General features: G+C 43.5%; 1 protein-coding gene across 7 annotated transcripts in view; it reads right to left on the bottom strand.

Moving 5' to 3' along the window:
• Positions 1–13,645, bottom strand: part of FAM117B (family with sequence similarity 117 member B) — a 48,040-nt gene extending 34,395 nt beyond the window's left edge. For all 7 annotated transcript variants that reach the window (XR_008733749.1, XR_008733753.1, XR_008733752.1 and 4 more), the window contains exons 1-3: positions 12,864–13,645; positions 5,047–5,198; positions 207–299 (exon numbers count right to left, since the gene is read on the bottom strand). Coding sequence is in view for 2 of the 7 variants with exons in the window: in XM_055719515.1 (XP_055575490.1) it covers positions 207–299; positions 5,047–5,198; positions 12,864–13,449 (831 nt within the window). In the remaining 5 variants the exon portion in view is untranslated. The remainder of the gene's footprint in view (positions 1–206; positions 300–5,046; positions 5,199–12,863) is intronic.
• Between the last annotated feature and the right edge of the window lie 879 nt (positions 13,646–14,524).

The following is a 14,524-nucleotide window of genomic DNA, read 5'->3' as shown; positions in this document are numbered from 1 at the left end:
AGATTAAAAATTTTAATAGTCTTGCATTACTAAACGAAAAAGAATACCAAATTAACGTTTTGGTGGTTTTTTACCAAACTCACAATCTGTATAGCGGCAAAAAAAAAAGCAGTACAACATTCATGCCTTCCTGAAAACTCACAGTAACAGTGCATACCAGTAGAAAATTTAATCCAAAGGTATCTCTAAATAACAGCATTTCTGACCTCTTTTAGTTGATCATTGCTCCCCCATGATGCTGAACGTTTGTGCGAGCTTCTCTTCTTTTCTAAATATTCTTCAGCCCAGGCACTTTCTGTCTGCAGCAAGAAGATTATAGGAATTATTAAAAAAAGGTAATTCCTACTTTCTGGCAGAATATTTTGACACAAATTAGAACAGAGAACAGTATTATGATTTTTTCACTCAAAACTGAAAAAGTGGAGTGAAACTATGTAATTTAAGAAAAAAAAAGCACAAGCCCTAACTTCCGGGCCTACCCTAGTACAGGAATGTGCTAGTTTCCCTTCCAAATTACTGAGCATAAGGCAGTATTAACAGTCAGATGTACCACAAGCTGCTACAGGGCTCTGAAGAGCCAGTATGATGGTGCTGAATTTGATGGCGTATTTTATTTCCTGGATAGATGCTGCCCTTGTTATTTCTGACACATTAGCAAGGGTAGCTTGGTGTAAACATTGTGAAAGCCTGCCCCGGTACAGCTTCAAAACCATGTTCTTGCTCAGAAGAATGAGAGAAACGAAGGTAAGGCATATAAGCACCACTAGAGCTATTGCAAATCAGGTAATTTATTTATTAACACCTCAACGGGCTTCAGTTTCACAGTTGTCTCAGGCCAAGCAGAAAGCAACACAGATAATACTAAGCCAGTTTCGCTAAACCAACAGTGTCATTAACATTTATTAAAGAAACCTGCAAGCATACTGCGGTGAAAAAGTTTTGAGAATTCCAAAGTATCATTGAAATAAAGTGTATTAATGCAAGGTAACAAAATGCACAGGCAAGCCTGTGATGATACTGCATGCTTTAAGGACAGTTTATTCCCACCTAACCAGGTCCAGAACAGCCTTCAAAAGCAATGAACTGTAAAGGATCTAAGAAGAAGAGTAAAAACATTCATCATCATTCAGCAGTCACAAGAAACATACCTAATGAAGCAAGGGAAAGGATTTCTGGAAGCAGCTTACACGCAGAGGCAGTGAATTCCATTAAATTTGTTGTTGCCACAATGCAGTGCTCAGCACGCAGCAGCGATGTAGCTAACTCATCCTTAGGAGTCATTGATGTCTCTCTCCTGCAGACAGGAGCTGTGACTGCCTCAAAGCCTTCATATCTACAGCGTGCAACAGTTCTTACGTTTGAGACCCACAGCTTGCAAGCCACAAGCTGACCTTACTCAGGCCATCTGTACTCAGAAGACAGAAACTCACAGAGCCTTCAATAATGTGCTGTTATTTAATCTCATTTTGCAGGGAAAATGGAGGTGTAACTCTGAACATACAGGTTGTAACTCCCATCTGCTTCAGTTACAGATATAACTTTCATATAAATGCAACCTCCACTATCATCATTCCAAATCAAAAACTAACAAGGACAAATCTGAATAATGAAGTTAGTCGGATTGCTTTGAAATTCCTTTTTCATAGCAAAATTAGAACCCATTAGAATCTATGTTTCCAGAAAAGCACTCGCTTACCTTCATTGTAAAATAGATTAAATGATAACCCCCATTCCCAAGTACCAATGTTTGTCTAGCCAATTCTCAAATGTCAATCTGGAATCTCATCCTATCCTCTAGCTCCTGGAACAATGTTTTAGCCACTAATTCTAACTTCTCACCTCAGCACAGCCATTGTGCTTGCCTACCAGAACACCTAATTAACACTCTAATTAGTCTTCACATTTGATTTATATTCAAGACTTATTTCATAAATTAATATCAGATTCATTTAAAAGGATTAAACACTGACTTTTATGCTCATCCTCAACACAAAGAGTTAGAAATCTTTTTAGAGCAACAGTAGGTATAAGATATTAAATTACAGGAAACCTTTACATCAAGGCAGAAATGTAATACTATTTTAGCAGGTCTCCTCCTACTCATTCTCTGTATTTTGTTTATAATACTTATCTTCAAGAAACACAGGCCCAACCACCAATAGACAAAAAGGGACTTTACTTCTCTCGGTTCTTAAAGTACTAGTACTTCCTTATTAGCAGCTACTCTTCACAACATCCTTCTGCCTGTTCTAGAATTACAAAGAGAAATGAGTTTAAGGCTAAGTTTATCACAGATAGCAGAACACTTAAGAGAAAAAAAAAAGTCTTAGAGGCAAAAACTTTGCAGTTGCCATCAATTATTCTTCAAGAATTAAAAACTACAAAGCAGTTGTCTCATTTTAAGTTGTATTTTGACACAGCTGTATTTCAAACTATGACAGGCAAAGCCAAAAAGGTTTAATTCAAAAGGAAAAAGACACAAGGTTACAAACACTTGTTTTAGAAGCACTTCATAAAATTATCTGTACATACGAATTCCAGCCAGACCCTAGGACACTCAATAATACACTTATTCATCAGGCAACAAACATTCTGCATGTACATAATTCAGTCTGGTTTTACAGACAGGTTTCATCAAAATAATAAGTCAAAGTAGGAGTGTGATACATAGTCTCTGCATGACCTGGGATCTCTTACACAGTTCTCAGCTATGACCTACAGGCATCTCTGTAAAGGCCTGCAAGCCAAAATGTGTCACTGATTGCTGTCTCCTCCCAGTCTGCTTCCTGAATGACGCTACTCTCTCTGTCATAAACCTGCAGAATCAAGATACCCTGCTTACTCAACTTGAAAAGTCTTCTACATCTTAAGATGTTGATTCAATTCCTCGTCACTAAACTTCTGAAATCTGAATACAACCATTTCATGTCAGACTTTGTGATAAGTCTGACATTACACACTGGAGCCAGAACTTGTGAGTCACACTTCATCCAAACACCCCATTTTCAACACTAAACAATACAAATGGAGAGCCTATACTATCCTGAGAAACTTAACTTCCACGAATCACATTTTAAACTTGTCCCTACCTCAAATGGTTGCCCTCAAGCACATCAGAAAGATTAAAATCTACAGTGTCTCATCAGTGTCATATCAACACAGCTTTGGACATACAGATGTATGGCTGCATGCCATAATTTTCTACTGGTTTGATAGATTTTAAATTAAGAAGTACAACGGATCATTCTGTTTCCCTAGCAGTAAGTACACTACCATCAATCACCACTAAATATACTTACTCTGCAGAAATATCCAGTGCCCTTTGCAGTCTTCACATTAACCTTTGCAAATATGTTCCCACTTATATATGAAAGCCCCACTACCACAGCAGCTAGATGTGTCAGAATTGGAAGAAAAAGAAAAGAAAAATGTAAGCCAAAAAGGATGATATCTAATCTATCTGAAGAATACAGAAATTACAAAAGCCCAATCATGACTCAGATTAAGCCGAAACTAAACTGAAAGAGATGAACTGAATATAGCAAATACTTTGGCAGCAGTATAAAAATATAATTATTTTGAAAAATTATTACCTTAATAAATCAAATATGAAAATAGCTAAGGCACCCACACTGGTTTAGTTCTGCTGTTTAATGCTTTTTAATAGCTAAGCATAAACTGCAATTCATTGTATATCATACACCTGCCTTCATCCTCCTCCTCTTACTATGATTTACCTCTCTCACCCCATCTTCTAACCATTTTGCTTGTTCATCAGCTCTCCTTTCCTCCATTTCCACCTTATCCACACCAGCATATTCCCCTAGAAAACACCTCCCTTTTTCTACTTATCTGCTCTTCGAATTACGGCCCTTTCTACAAAACATTGCAGATCTTGAGAAGGCCATACAGTAACAACCAATGCTGCAGACAGCATCTGTTCAACACCTTACACATTTGAGCAGACAGCACACTGAAACCAACCTGGCCCCATTTTTGTTATTGTTACCAAACCTAAGGCAGGCTCAAACTCATCAACTACATCCCACACGCTGTCACTTGCTCTTCCAACTGCATTTTGCTTATGTTCTTTGGAATTGGTGGAGACCTGTTGTTGAAACCATGCTCTGGGAATAGCCATTTAAAATCTGGTATGTTTGTCAGTTTCTTTCACCCCACAAGTTAGAGAAATCCACTGCCAGACTGCATCCACAGAAGGAGAAATGAAACACTGCAATATTTTATGGAAAAATCCATCTTGAATCCCGTCTGCATATAGTAGGATACCATGTAACAACAACAGCAACCTTTAAGGGAAACAATAAAACAACTGTCACGGTAGGTGTGTAACTCTTGTAATGCCAGTTTCATTCAATATTTGTTGGTTCTATCCTTACAGGTCTCATAGGACTGAGCCATTAAAAGCCTGTGAAATATTGTCAAGTTGTTGCAGTTTATTGGCAAATCATGTACTTTAATACTTTCCAGTTGAGCTAAATTTCAACATCATTCATGGTTCAATGAGGCAGCTCTTCAATGTATGTAATTCTATACTTGGTGCATAGATCCCAGATAAACATTAAAGGTCTTTTACAATCAGAAGATGAACAGCCTATCATAGAAAAGGCTACAATAACTTTTATACAGGCACTGCAGAAGCCTTTTTATTCAGTTTTAAGACAGACACATAAGGAATCACCAAGTTCCCTTGTATAAACTTAAACTAAATAGTACTTAACACCAGTGCAATCTAGTGTACTGCACACTAAGAACAATGAGAAAACAGATGTGCAATACGCTAGTGCCTTTCTGAGGCAAGAAGAGAGTAGAATTCTTAACAGATATGACAGTTCACAGCCTTTTCTTAAAGAATGCAAATAATTCATGCATAGCCAAGGTAATAGCAAAGATCAGATTCCTGCAATTTGAAAGTGAATAGGAACTTGCAAGCAAGAAAGCCAAAGTGAACATTTTCAAGGGAAAAGCTTCTTACATCTAAATCCTGTCTTCACATTTAAATACTCTGAAGACAAAAATCTATCCTACCTGTGTGGCTTTGTCTCTCATACACGGAGCAGCTTGTCCATGATTATCACGAGGCCACTGTCCAGCAAGGTACGGAGCAGCAAGCGTATCCAATGAGGAAGTCCGGCGAATAATACTGGAAGGGCTTGATGAAGGTGGTCTTGATTTGTCAGCTAGAATAAGAACATGTGATTAGAAAGAAAGCAAGACAGAACTTAATTATTTTAACTGTCTACAAGAAATCATATCAAATCAGAACTACTATGTTATTAAGTAAATAACAAAATACTTTTAATATAGGAATTAGGTTTCCTTTTGCAGGCTCTACTCAGTCTTGATAAGCAATGAAATGTGTTTTTATGGTTTCCTTAAACACATTCTTATGTCACATTGGTACTCCCATACTACCGTTTATTCCCTCAAAGGTACAACAGTCATTGGATTCTTATATGATGATGGCTTGGAAGAAATCAAAATAGCTATATTTCCTCATACATAAAGGCTAACAAAGAAAATCTGTGCTGAACTTCTTCAATTTAATGCTGAGTTTAGAGTTCACCCCACCAGTCCTTTACCCTTCACCTACTTTAATTCAAGGGACACTATGAACTGACATCTTTTATTAACCACCCAGCATACAATATACAGCAGATTCATAAAGCGTTATGTTTAACCCTCAGATCCAGAAGTCCACTAAAGGGTAATGATTTACATTTTACAACATAATCAAAACATCTCCTCCCTTTACATGCCACTTGGTAACTACATTCATAATTGCCTGATGCTACACCTCCTGCAACACCTCATTCTCACTGTGTTTTATACTAGTATCACTTTTCAGAAGAATTTAGATACTAACAGGAACCCTTACTGTAATAGGTTAAATATAACAAGTAGAGGAAGATTAATATTGTTAAAACCAAAAATTTGCACCGATGCCATCTGTCACCGATACTTTTAAGTGGCAGCAAAAGACAATGCTGCAAGCTAATAAATGTAAACACTGTGAAGAAAGGTTCCTCAAAATAGTAGCTGAGGTTTGTTAAAGAGACTGACAAGCAGAAAAGACCCAGTGTTTAGATATACATATACGCTCACGCATTATTTGTTACTAGCTCTTCTAGATGTAAAATGCAAATCCAGAGATCACAATGATCTAAGCTCACCATCAATTCATCTATTCCCCACAGAATCATACCTAAAAGAATTGTATTAATCTTACCTGTAATGAATACAAAGGCCAAAAACAAACCGCTAGAAGACAGCAAACGAGATAGAGAGATCAGATGGAAGTTTTACAACAAGGACACTGGAAAAACTCAGTCATGTGTCCTCCCTGACTGTGCCTTAGGATGAATTCTGCACTAAAAGCATAAATAGCATAGCAATTTGTATTGTACCTAAGTTTATTAGCAAAAGAAGTACTGCCTGATTAGTGTCTGACTGCTAGTCAGAAAATAGAAAACACTGCCATCAGTAGTCCAGAATTCAATTTCTAAGCCATTCCAATCTACTGAAAATACATAAATACTAATAAAACCCATTACGTAGAGTTGTCAGTGGTGTGGGCAACATCTTAGTCTGACAGAACAGCAGTCTTTCAATGTAAGTCTAGTGACATTCTGTACTAAAGAGCCTCATGTAAATTTTGCATTAGAAATGTACACATTAAAAATGTGGAAGATATTTAGACTGTAAGGAAATAATTACCAGCATTATAATCAGCCACATTCACATAAAGCAGTCCAGAAACCTCTTCTGATTTATTATTTCTACTAGTACCAACAATGATAAAAATCTTAGTACTGAGCTCACAGCTGATCTGCTCTCAGGGAGTAGCAGCAAAGTTCAATTTTGGAGTACCATGCACCTAAGACTGACCCCCATACAAAGAAATTCTCTGACTATTACTGCTACCACCATACAGCACACTGAAGGGTCTGTTTATGTCAGAAGATTTCAAAACGATTCCTTTTGTTTGTACCATGGGAGAATGCGGCATGCTAATGCAATGTGTCATTCCTTAAAAATTACACTTGCTTCCAAAGTTGTATCAAACACATCATTTGTCTCAGAAACAGCTGCCATACTCTCCTTATTTTTCTTCTGAATTATTAGTCTTCCTCTTGAAGAAGTGTCTCTTTTTACCAAGGGGAAACAGAAAGGATGCAGGGGAAAAAAAACACAAAAAATCAGGAAGTGTATGTAGTCAGTCACATCATCTGCAAAGCCACTGTAGCAGACGGCTTCAAAACTGAAGCAGCAGAAACTCTTGCCCTCTCCCATCCCCCACAAAAAAAGTGGAAAGAATATTTTCTGGGCAAACAGAGAGAATGAAAACTGAAGAGCTTGTTTACTATTTAAGTTCAAGGGAAGCTGCTCATTTCAAGGCACAAAGCCTATAAGTACTCCTATTTTCCTCCAATTTAACAATTCCTTCAAAGAATTCTGTTTTCAAATTACTTTTATTTAGATGACGCAAGGATGTTTGGATATGGTTTTACTTACTTTTCCACCTTCACAACATGTCTTAATACAAATTACCAAAGTCTACCACACAATTCCTGTTACAGTTTCCAAACATTTCAATGGGAACATACACAATGTTTTCATTGCACTTTCCTCTACAATACTTGAAGCAAGTGTTCAGCTGCTATTTTTCCTTGATGTGACCTACATAACAAGAGATTTGCCTCCATAGAGATAACAGTTACAACAGCTGTGGCTGATGTAAAACAATGGAGCTGTTTCATCAAATAGACGCTTCTTAAATATTAGATCTAGTCTTAATTGGCCTGATTATCTCTTTAAACCAATATTTGTGATAAGTATCAACCCTCCTATCCATCCACCACTAGTCTAAATCTATTTAGAAACAAAGTCTTTCTGCAATCTGGCACCAAACAAAGTAAAATAATAGAACGAAACATAAACAGTACACACATAATATAAACCAACCAAGTCCAGAAGTCCATAATGTGGGAAAACAAGTAAGTTACCACGTCTTCACAAGCCATTGCAGTCCAACCAACCAACTGAAATTGCTACGGGTAAAGTAGTATCACACACATTATTGCAACTGTGAGGCCAGGCACCTCCAAAGGCAATTTAAGCTAAGGCAGTCTAACAACGTGACTGAAGAGCAAAATTGTACAAACGTAGATGCTTACCAACAGCTAAACGAAAGGTAGGAAAGAGAGCAGTGGCTTGTGGTGGGGAGTCTTAACATAGAAGTCCTACAACTACAATTATAACTGAAAAAGGAAATTACAGTGTGAGAGAGAACACGTAACTTGGAATCTGATACCTCACAGGAAAAAATTCCTATATATAAAAGGAAGGAGGAAAGAAAAAACCACGGAAGGTCTTACACATAAGAAAGTCCGAAGAGAAAAAACACTTTGAAAAGTCATCTTTTCCTTTTTCAGGAAAAGTTCCGAACTGCTGCTAGAACTGTAAAATAAGGATTGCTGCTGAAGTGTAACTTGCAGATTGATTTTACAGTCCTGTGATATCTTTCTATGTATCCGAAATTAAAGTTTTCAGAAAAGCAAATAAAAACTCCCAACAAACATCTTCTAATAGACACCATGAGAAGAGAAAACAAAACAAAACTAAGAAGCAACAGAAAGCGCCGCTGGAAGAGTACAGAACACCACTGACCTCACAAAATTCCCTGGTAAGAGTTCTAACCGAAGCTTTTTATACAGGTAGAACATCCAAAACAGTGAGAAAGAGCGAGACCTAACTAGCTTCTCTGGCACCTAGGCATAACAGCTGACCTTTTTGTTCCATTTTAGTCAGCCTCTTCCTCAGAAAGGACATTCATGGGATCTCCCCCATGCATACTTGTCTCTTCCCAAAAACTCAAACACACACAACTGATCGCAGGGGCTTCACCTACTTTTCGTGTTTCGTTGAAAGTATTCCACACATTCAGACAGCAGTAAGAACAGACACACTACAGAAGTGCGTATATTCCTTTTGGAAGGCAATCTTGGCTATTGTCTTTACATAAATGTAAAAGAACTACTTGTATTTTTTTTTCCCTCTAGTAATTCAAAGCAATCCCTTGGTAGGAGAATGACTGAACTAATGTTGTTTTACAAAACCAACCTCAGAAAGCCCAAGACGCTCAACTTACTTCATCCTAGTGAATGAAAACATTTTTAATCCAAATAAACTCCCCTGAAGTGTGGGCCACAAGAAACCTAAATTATGATGCTGCAATAATGAATTCACTTTCTTTACATCTAGCATTTGTTAAACAGCTTATGTAAGCCATGCAGGCACGTAATGGTACACAAAGCCTTCTGCACTCTCTTACCATGCAGCGGTACCTTTTATAACTGCTGCAAAACCTTGGTAATTAATGTTGACAGGTCCATAGCTATTATTGTGTCACTCACCAAATTCTTAAAATAAATTCTACAGTGAAATTTAAGAGTGTAATGGAGTTCCATCCCTTCTCCCTAACCCAAGGAGGTGTTCACATCTGAACTCTTCAAGACTTTCCAATATACTGTTACAACAGTATTCATCATTTCCTTTCACACAAGCAGGCTTTAAGATTACTCTTCCATATAGTATTCTAACCAATTAAAGGGCAATGTAGTTCCAGATAAAACAAATCAATTTTTCCTCAGTTTTCACAGTGAGTTTAAATGTCCAATAAAGTTGACTGGAATATACCCGAAAGTTCAGCATCCAGTAGAGAAATCTCTTGACAATCTGAAGGCACCTGAAAGGGTCAGAAAACAACTGCTATGGCTCTAGTCCCAACCTTCTTGTTTACACAGCCTGGTGCATTATAGTATTTTTGGAGCTGAACAGATGGAACCCTTCTGAGAAGATGTTTTATATAAAAACACGAACAACAAGATCCCATTCGATCTTTGCTCAGTAGATAAACCATAATAAAAATAACAATAAAGGCAAAGCATACACATTTCTCTATCTGAGTCTACTGCTAGGTGAAAATAATGTCCTCTAGCAGGGGTGGTTTGCAGACAGGTAAAGAGACATATGTGAAAACTGAACCAAAATTGGAGATTGCAGGACAGACCTCGTAGTGTAGAAGTGAGGCCACCAACAGTGATGGGAAGGAGAGAGCCCATTAACAGGCAAGTAGAAGCTGAAGTCTGTGAAGCAAGTGCTAGAGACTGCAGAGGGGGAAAGTAAAAGATGAAAACTAGGTAGCTGGAAGATCTAGGGTCTTGAGTCATATATTTAGGAGAGCAGCAGCAAGAAAAGCACAGAAATTTAGAAATTAATTATGCCATAGACTCTTCAGTTCATAATTATCTCATCATCACAGAAAATTCAGTTAGCATTTCCAAGACTTAGCTGCAATTCGGTTCAGAAAACCAGGATGAAAAAAACCAACAAATACCACACAACAAAAAAAACCACACACGTACACAAAAAAAACCACCAAACCCCAAACAAAAAAAACAAACCCAAAGAATCTATTAAGTCACATTTGTAAATTCACAACTTGAGGTTCTCAAATGTTAAGCAGGATAGCAGGATCATGAAGATTATGTTCAAAGCTATTCAACTGCTTCCCAGAAAAGAAAATCTGAAAAACATGAAGCTGTGTCTAAAGCATACAACTTACTGAACCAGGATCAAAGATCAGAAGCTATCATTTGTCTAACCTTGAGGTTCACTTGAATCTACAAAAAAAACCAAGGCTGCAGCTGTAGTAATGAACAAAAGCTATCATCAGCCAAAAATAGGAAAATCCAAGTTATTCTGTCATAGATTCTGACTGATACTCTGAAGTGGCCTGCATGGCTTCACAACCAGAGCCTCATTAGCAAAAATGAAGCTCCACTTCCATGTTCTCAGCTACCACTAAGTTTTCTCATTTAGTTGAAGAAAAAAATTGAAGTTAACTCAGTCTCTATCAAGCACTGGACTACACCACACAAAGTTAAGCAATATAGAACAGGTTTAATTTTTAATTTTGGGCCAATACAAGTACTGTTCAGAAATGTGAACACACGGAAGCAGTTAAATGGATGCTACTCTTCTGTTTTCACACATCTTGTAAAACGCTAGTGAAGTTAACACAGAACAGTAATCAAATGACTTGTTTCTTTCTATATGCTAGTTCTTAGATCCAGTAAAGAAGTTAGCATGGTTTCAACAAGTTTCTGTGCAATGATCAGAAGACGGTGCAACTTCTCCATCTAAAGTGGTCTGATGCATGCCTACACAAACAGCTTTTGAACCTGGATCTCAAGGCTAAGTCATCCTGTTCCTCGTTCTCCAGGCCAGGAGTCTGCATCTTGGGCAAGAGTTTCTATAAAGTTCACAGGAAAAAGACAGTATTTTGTGATGTGTATAAAGTCTTTCAGATGACCGACTAACAGGACTCTCAAATGAAGAATATGCACATTCCTCAATCCAAAGCCTTGGAAAATAAAACTTAAAAAAAACACCACATTGACCTAGAAAGCAGAAAAATCTAATTCAGAACCTAACCGCCTTTGTGGCACTGCTTTCTTACACTACAGACAAGCAACCATATGGTAATCTTGAAGGGGCATGTCTGAATTAAAAAAAAAAAAACCAAAAAAAAACCCAACAAAAAACCCACACCCAAAAAACACTACCCCACAAAGAAAATAAAAATTAAGTCACACAGACATTACCTTCAGTACTGCACCAATTGGTTATGGCTGTCTCATTTGGCGGCACCGTTCCTCAAAGCCAGGATAATAAAAAAACCCCAAAGACAACCAAACAACAAAACAAAAACCGACACAGCAGTCTGGTTATAATCATTGTTTTAGAATGAGGGAGCAACATCAGGAGAAGGAGCAGTGTTACAGGGAATCATGTTGATCCTAGATTTCTGCATATTAGTCAGCTTTACTCTTTAGATTACCACGTGCAACTCCATAAAAACGTAACCGTAAGCTTCAGGATCTCAAGTCACAGATTTTTCCAGATTTGAGGATATTAACACAAAGCCTCACTCATGCATTTCTGAGTAAACTTTTACCCTAAGAAGAAAAAGGACTTACATATGTAAGCATCTATTATCCTCAACCAGATGTTACATATTGCTTACATTTCACCGTTCTCAGTAAGTACGTTTCAATTCTTCAGGAACATTAAAAAGCAGTTTGCTACAAAATGCACGCCGTTCCCGCACTATTTTCTATCTGCACTGTACTGCAGAGTGAGCTCGTCATCACTCTCAAGTTCACACATCCTTCTGCAGGGCTCGTGCTGAACGTAACTACTAAGGGAGAGAGTGAGTACTTTTTTCCTACGTCTACGCGCAATGCCAACAGCACCAGCTAGTTTTCCAATCGCAAGCTTGCGGCCACCGGATGAACACCCCGCAGCGCCCGGCAGGAGATGCACGGAAAGGCGAGAAGACGCGCAGGCTTTGCAGCAGCCCTCCGACAGCAAGCTCAGCGCTCGCCCGTACGGTGCGCCCGGAGCGCAGCTCCACCGCGGGCTGTCTCCCCGGCACACCGGGCGCCGCAGCACCCAGGCGGCCCGCCGGGCTGCCCCGTCCCCTCCCAAGGCCAGGCAGCCGCCCGGCGGCAACAACGGCGGCGAGGCCGCCGCGCCGCTGCCAGCCGGGGCGGGACCGGAGGGGCACAAGCCCGGGCACGGCCCCGGGCCCCGCCGCAGCACGGCGCGCTCGGAGGCACGGCGCCGGGCACCCCGCCGCCCCCCGCCCCGCAGAGCGCTGGGCGCGCCGCCTCACGCAGCCCCCCGGGCGGCGGGCGCCCTTCGCCGCTGCCCCGCGCCCCCGTGAGGGCCGGGCTGGCGGCAGGTGCGCGGCGGGGCGGGCCGCCGGGAGCGCTCACCTTTGCAGACGGGGGAGCTGGGGCTCTTCCTCTCCGGGGAGCTCCGGCCTTGCTCCGGCGAGTGCCGCCGGTGCCGGACCCTGCCCGCCGCCGCGGCGCTGCCCTCCGGCAGCGGAGAGGAGCAGGGCGAGGGTCCGCAGCCCGGCGGCGGCGGGGGCGGCGGCGGCGGCAGGTGGTGGGAGCGCGGGGGGCTGCCGCGCGCCCCGCCGGCACGCGTGGGGCTGCCCCGCGAGGAGGAGGCGGCGGCGGCGCTGCCCCCTCCCCCCGGCGTCTGCGTGGCCGTGGCGGGGCCGCCGCGCGCGCCGTTGCCGGTGGGCGCCGCGCGCGTGGGGCTGACGCTGCGCGAGGCGGGCGCCGCGCGTGGGAGCCCCCCGCCCAGGGCGCCCGCGCCGCCGCCGCTCCTCGTGGGGCTGCCATGTTGCTGCTGCTGCTGCTGCTGCTTGAGCTGGAAGGGCACCGTGGCCCGCATGGGCTGCAGGCGGCTGCTCGCTCCCGCGCCGCCGCCCGCCGCCGCCGCCGCGCCCCCTCCCCCGAGGGAGGTGGCGGGGGTCGGGGAGCCGCTGCGCCTCACGCGCTGGTGGGACATTGTCCGTTGGGAGCCGGGGCTGGCGGAGGGCCGTCGGTGGCGGGGGAGGCGCGGCGCGGGCGGGTCCTCGCGGGGATCCAACGCCTCAGGCGGCGGCGGCAGCACCGGTGGCGGCCCCGTCCCCCCCTGGCCGCCGTCCCCGGCCCGGGGCTGCCCGCGCTGCCTCCGCAGCCTCCGTGCGCCTCATCAACAATAGTGCCCCGGCCGCCCGCCCCGCCCCCCGCGCCCTCCCATTGGGCGCGCCGCCGCTCGGCTCGCGCAGATACGGCGCGCCCATTGGCTGCGCAGCGCGCTCCGGACTGGCCGAGCCTGCGCGGGGAGGGGGGGGAGCGGCGCTTAAAGCAACACGCGGCCCCCGCCGCTGCGGTGCCGCACGTGCCGTGGGGCCCCGGTCCCGCAGGGCCCCGGGCGGTCAGGCGGGCGGGGGACGGTGGCCGGGGGGCCGGGAGAGCGCCCCTCGGCATCCTGCGGCAGCGCCGGGCCTTGGCGAGCTGCCCCCGTCACGTGGGGAGCGCGGCCGGGATGGCGGCGCCCCGCTCCCGGGGCCTGGCCCCGCGGAACGGCCGGGCGCGAGCAGCGGGTCCCCCGCCCCGGTCGCCCGTAGCTCTGGCTGCACGGTGCGAGGGGCCGGGGGCTCAGCAGCGCGACACCCAATCGCCTGGCCACCAGCTGGGCGCTGCCGCTGTGGCGCCGGCGACGTGGGCAATATCCAGGCAGATCTCACCGTGTCCCCGTAACCGCCAGGATTGTCATTGCGCTCCCCTGGGTTAGCAGCGTCCCCGCCGCGATCCTTCAAATAGCCCGCTGGAGCGCCGACACCCGCTTAGCCTGGTTCACACACCAGAGCAGTGAGCACGGCACAAAACAGGCCTTAGTTCACATATGGGTTACGTAGGTGCAAGGTAAACGTGCTTCAGCACCTTCAAGACGTGAAGGAATCGTCTCTGTCTTTATTGCAGGTGCCTGTTGTGGGCCAGCACAACTTGCCCAAAGTCTTCTCTGTGCTGCACTGCAACTTGCATGTTGCAATTGCATACCGCTGCTGTGCTACAAATGGTGTGGCAAGAAATCACAT

Source organism: Falco cherrug, chromosome 8 (genome assembly GCF_023634085.1).
Source record: "Falco cherrug isolate bFalChe1 chromosome 8, bFalChe1.pri, whole genome shotgun sequence".
Classification (NCBI taxonomy): domain Eukaryota; kingdom Metazoa; phylum Chordata; class Aves; order Falconiformes; family Falconidae; genus Falco; species Falco cherrug.
This window is presented reverse-complemented; position numbering and strand designations above follow the sequence as displayed.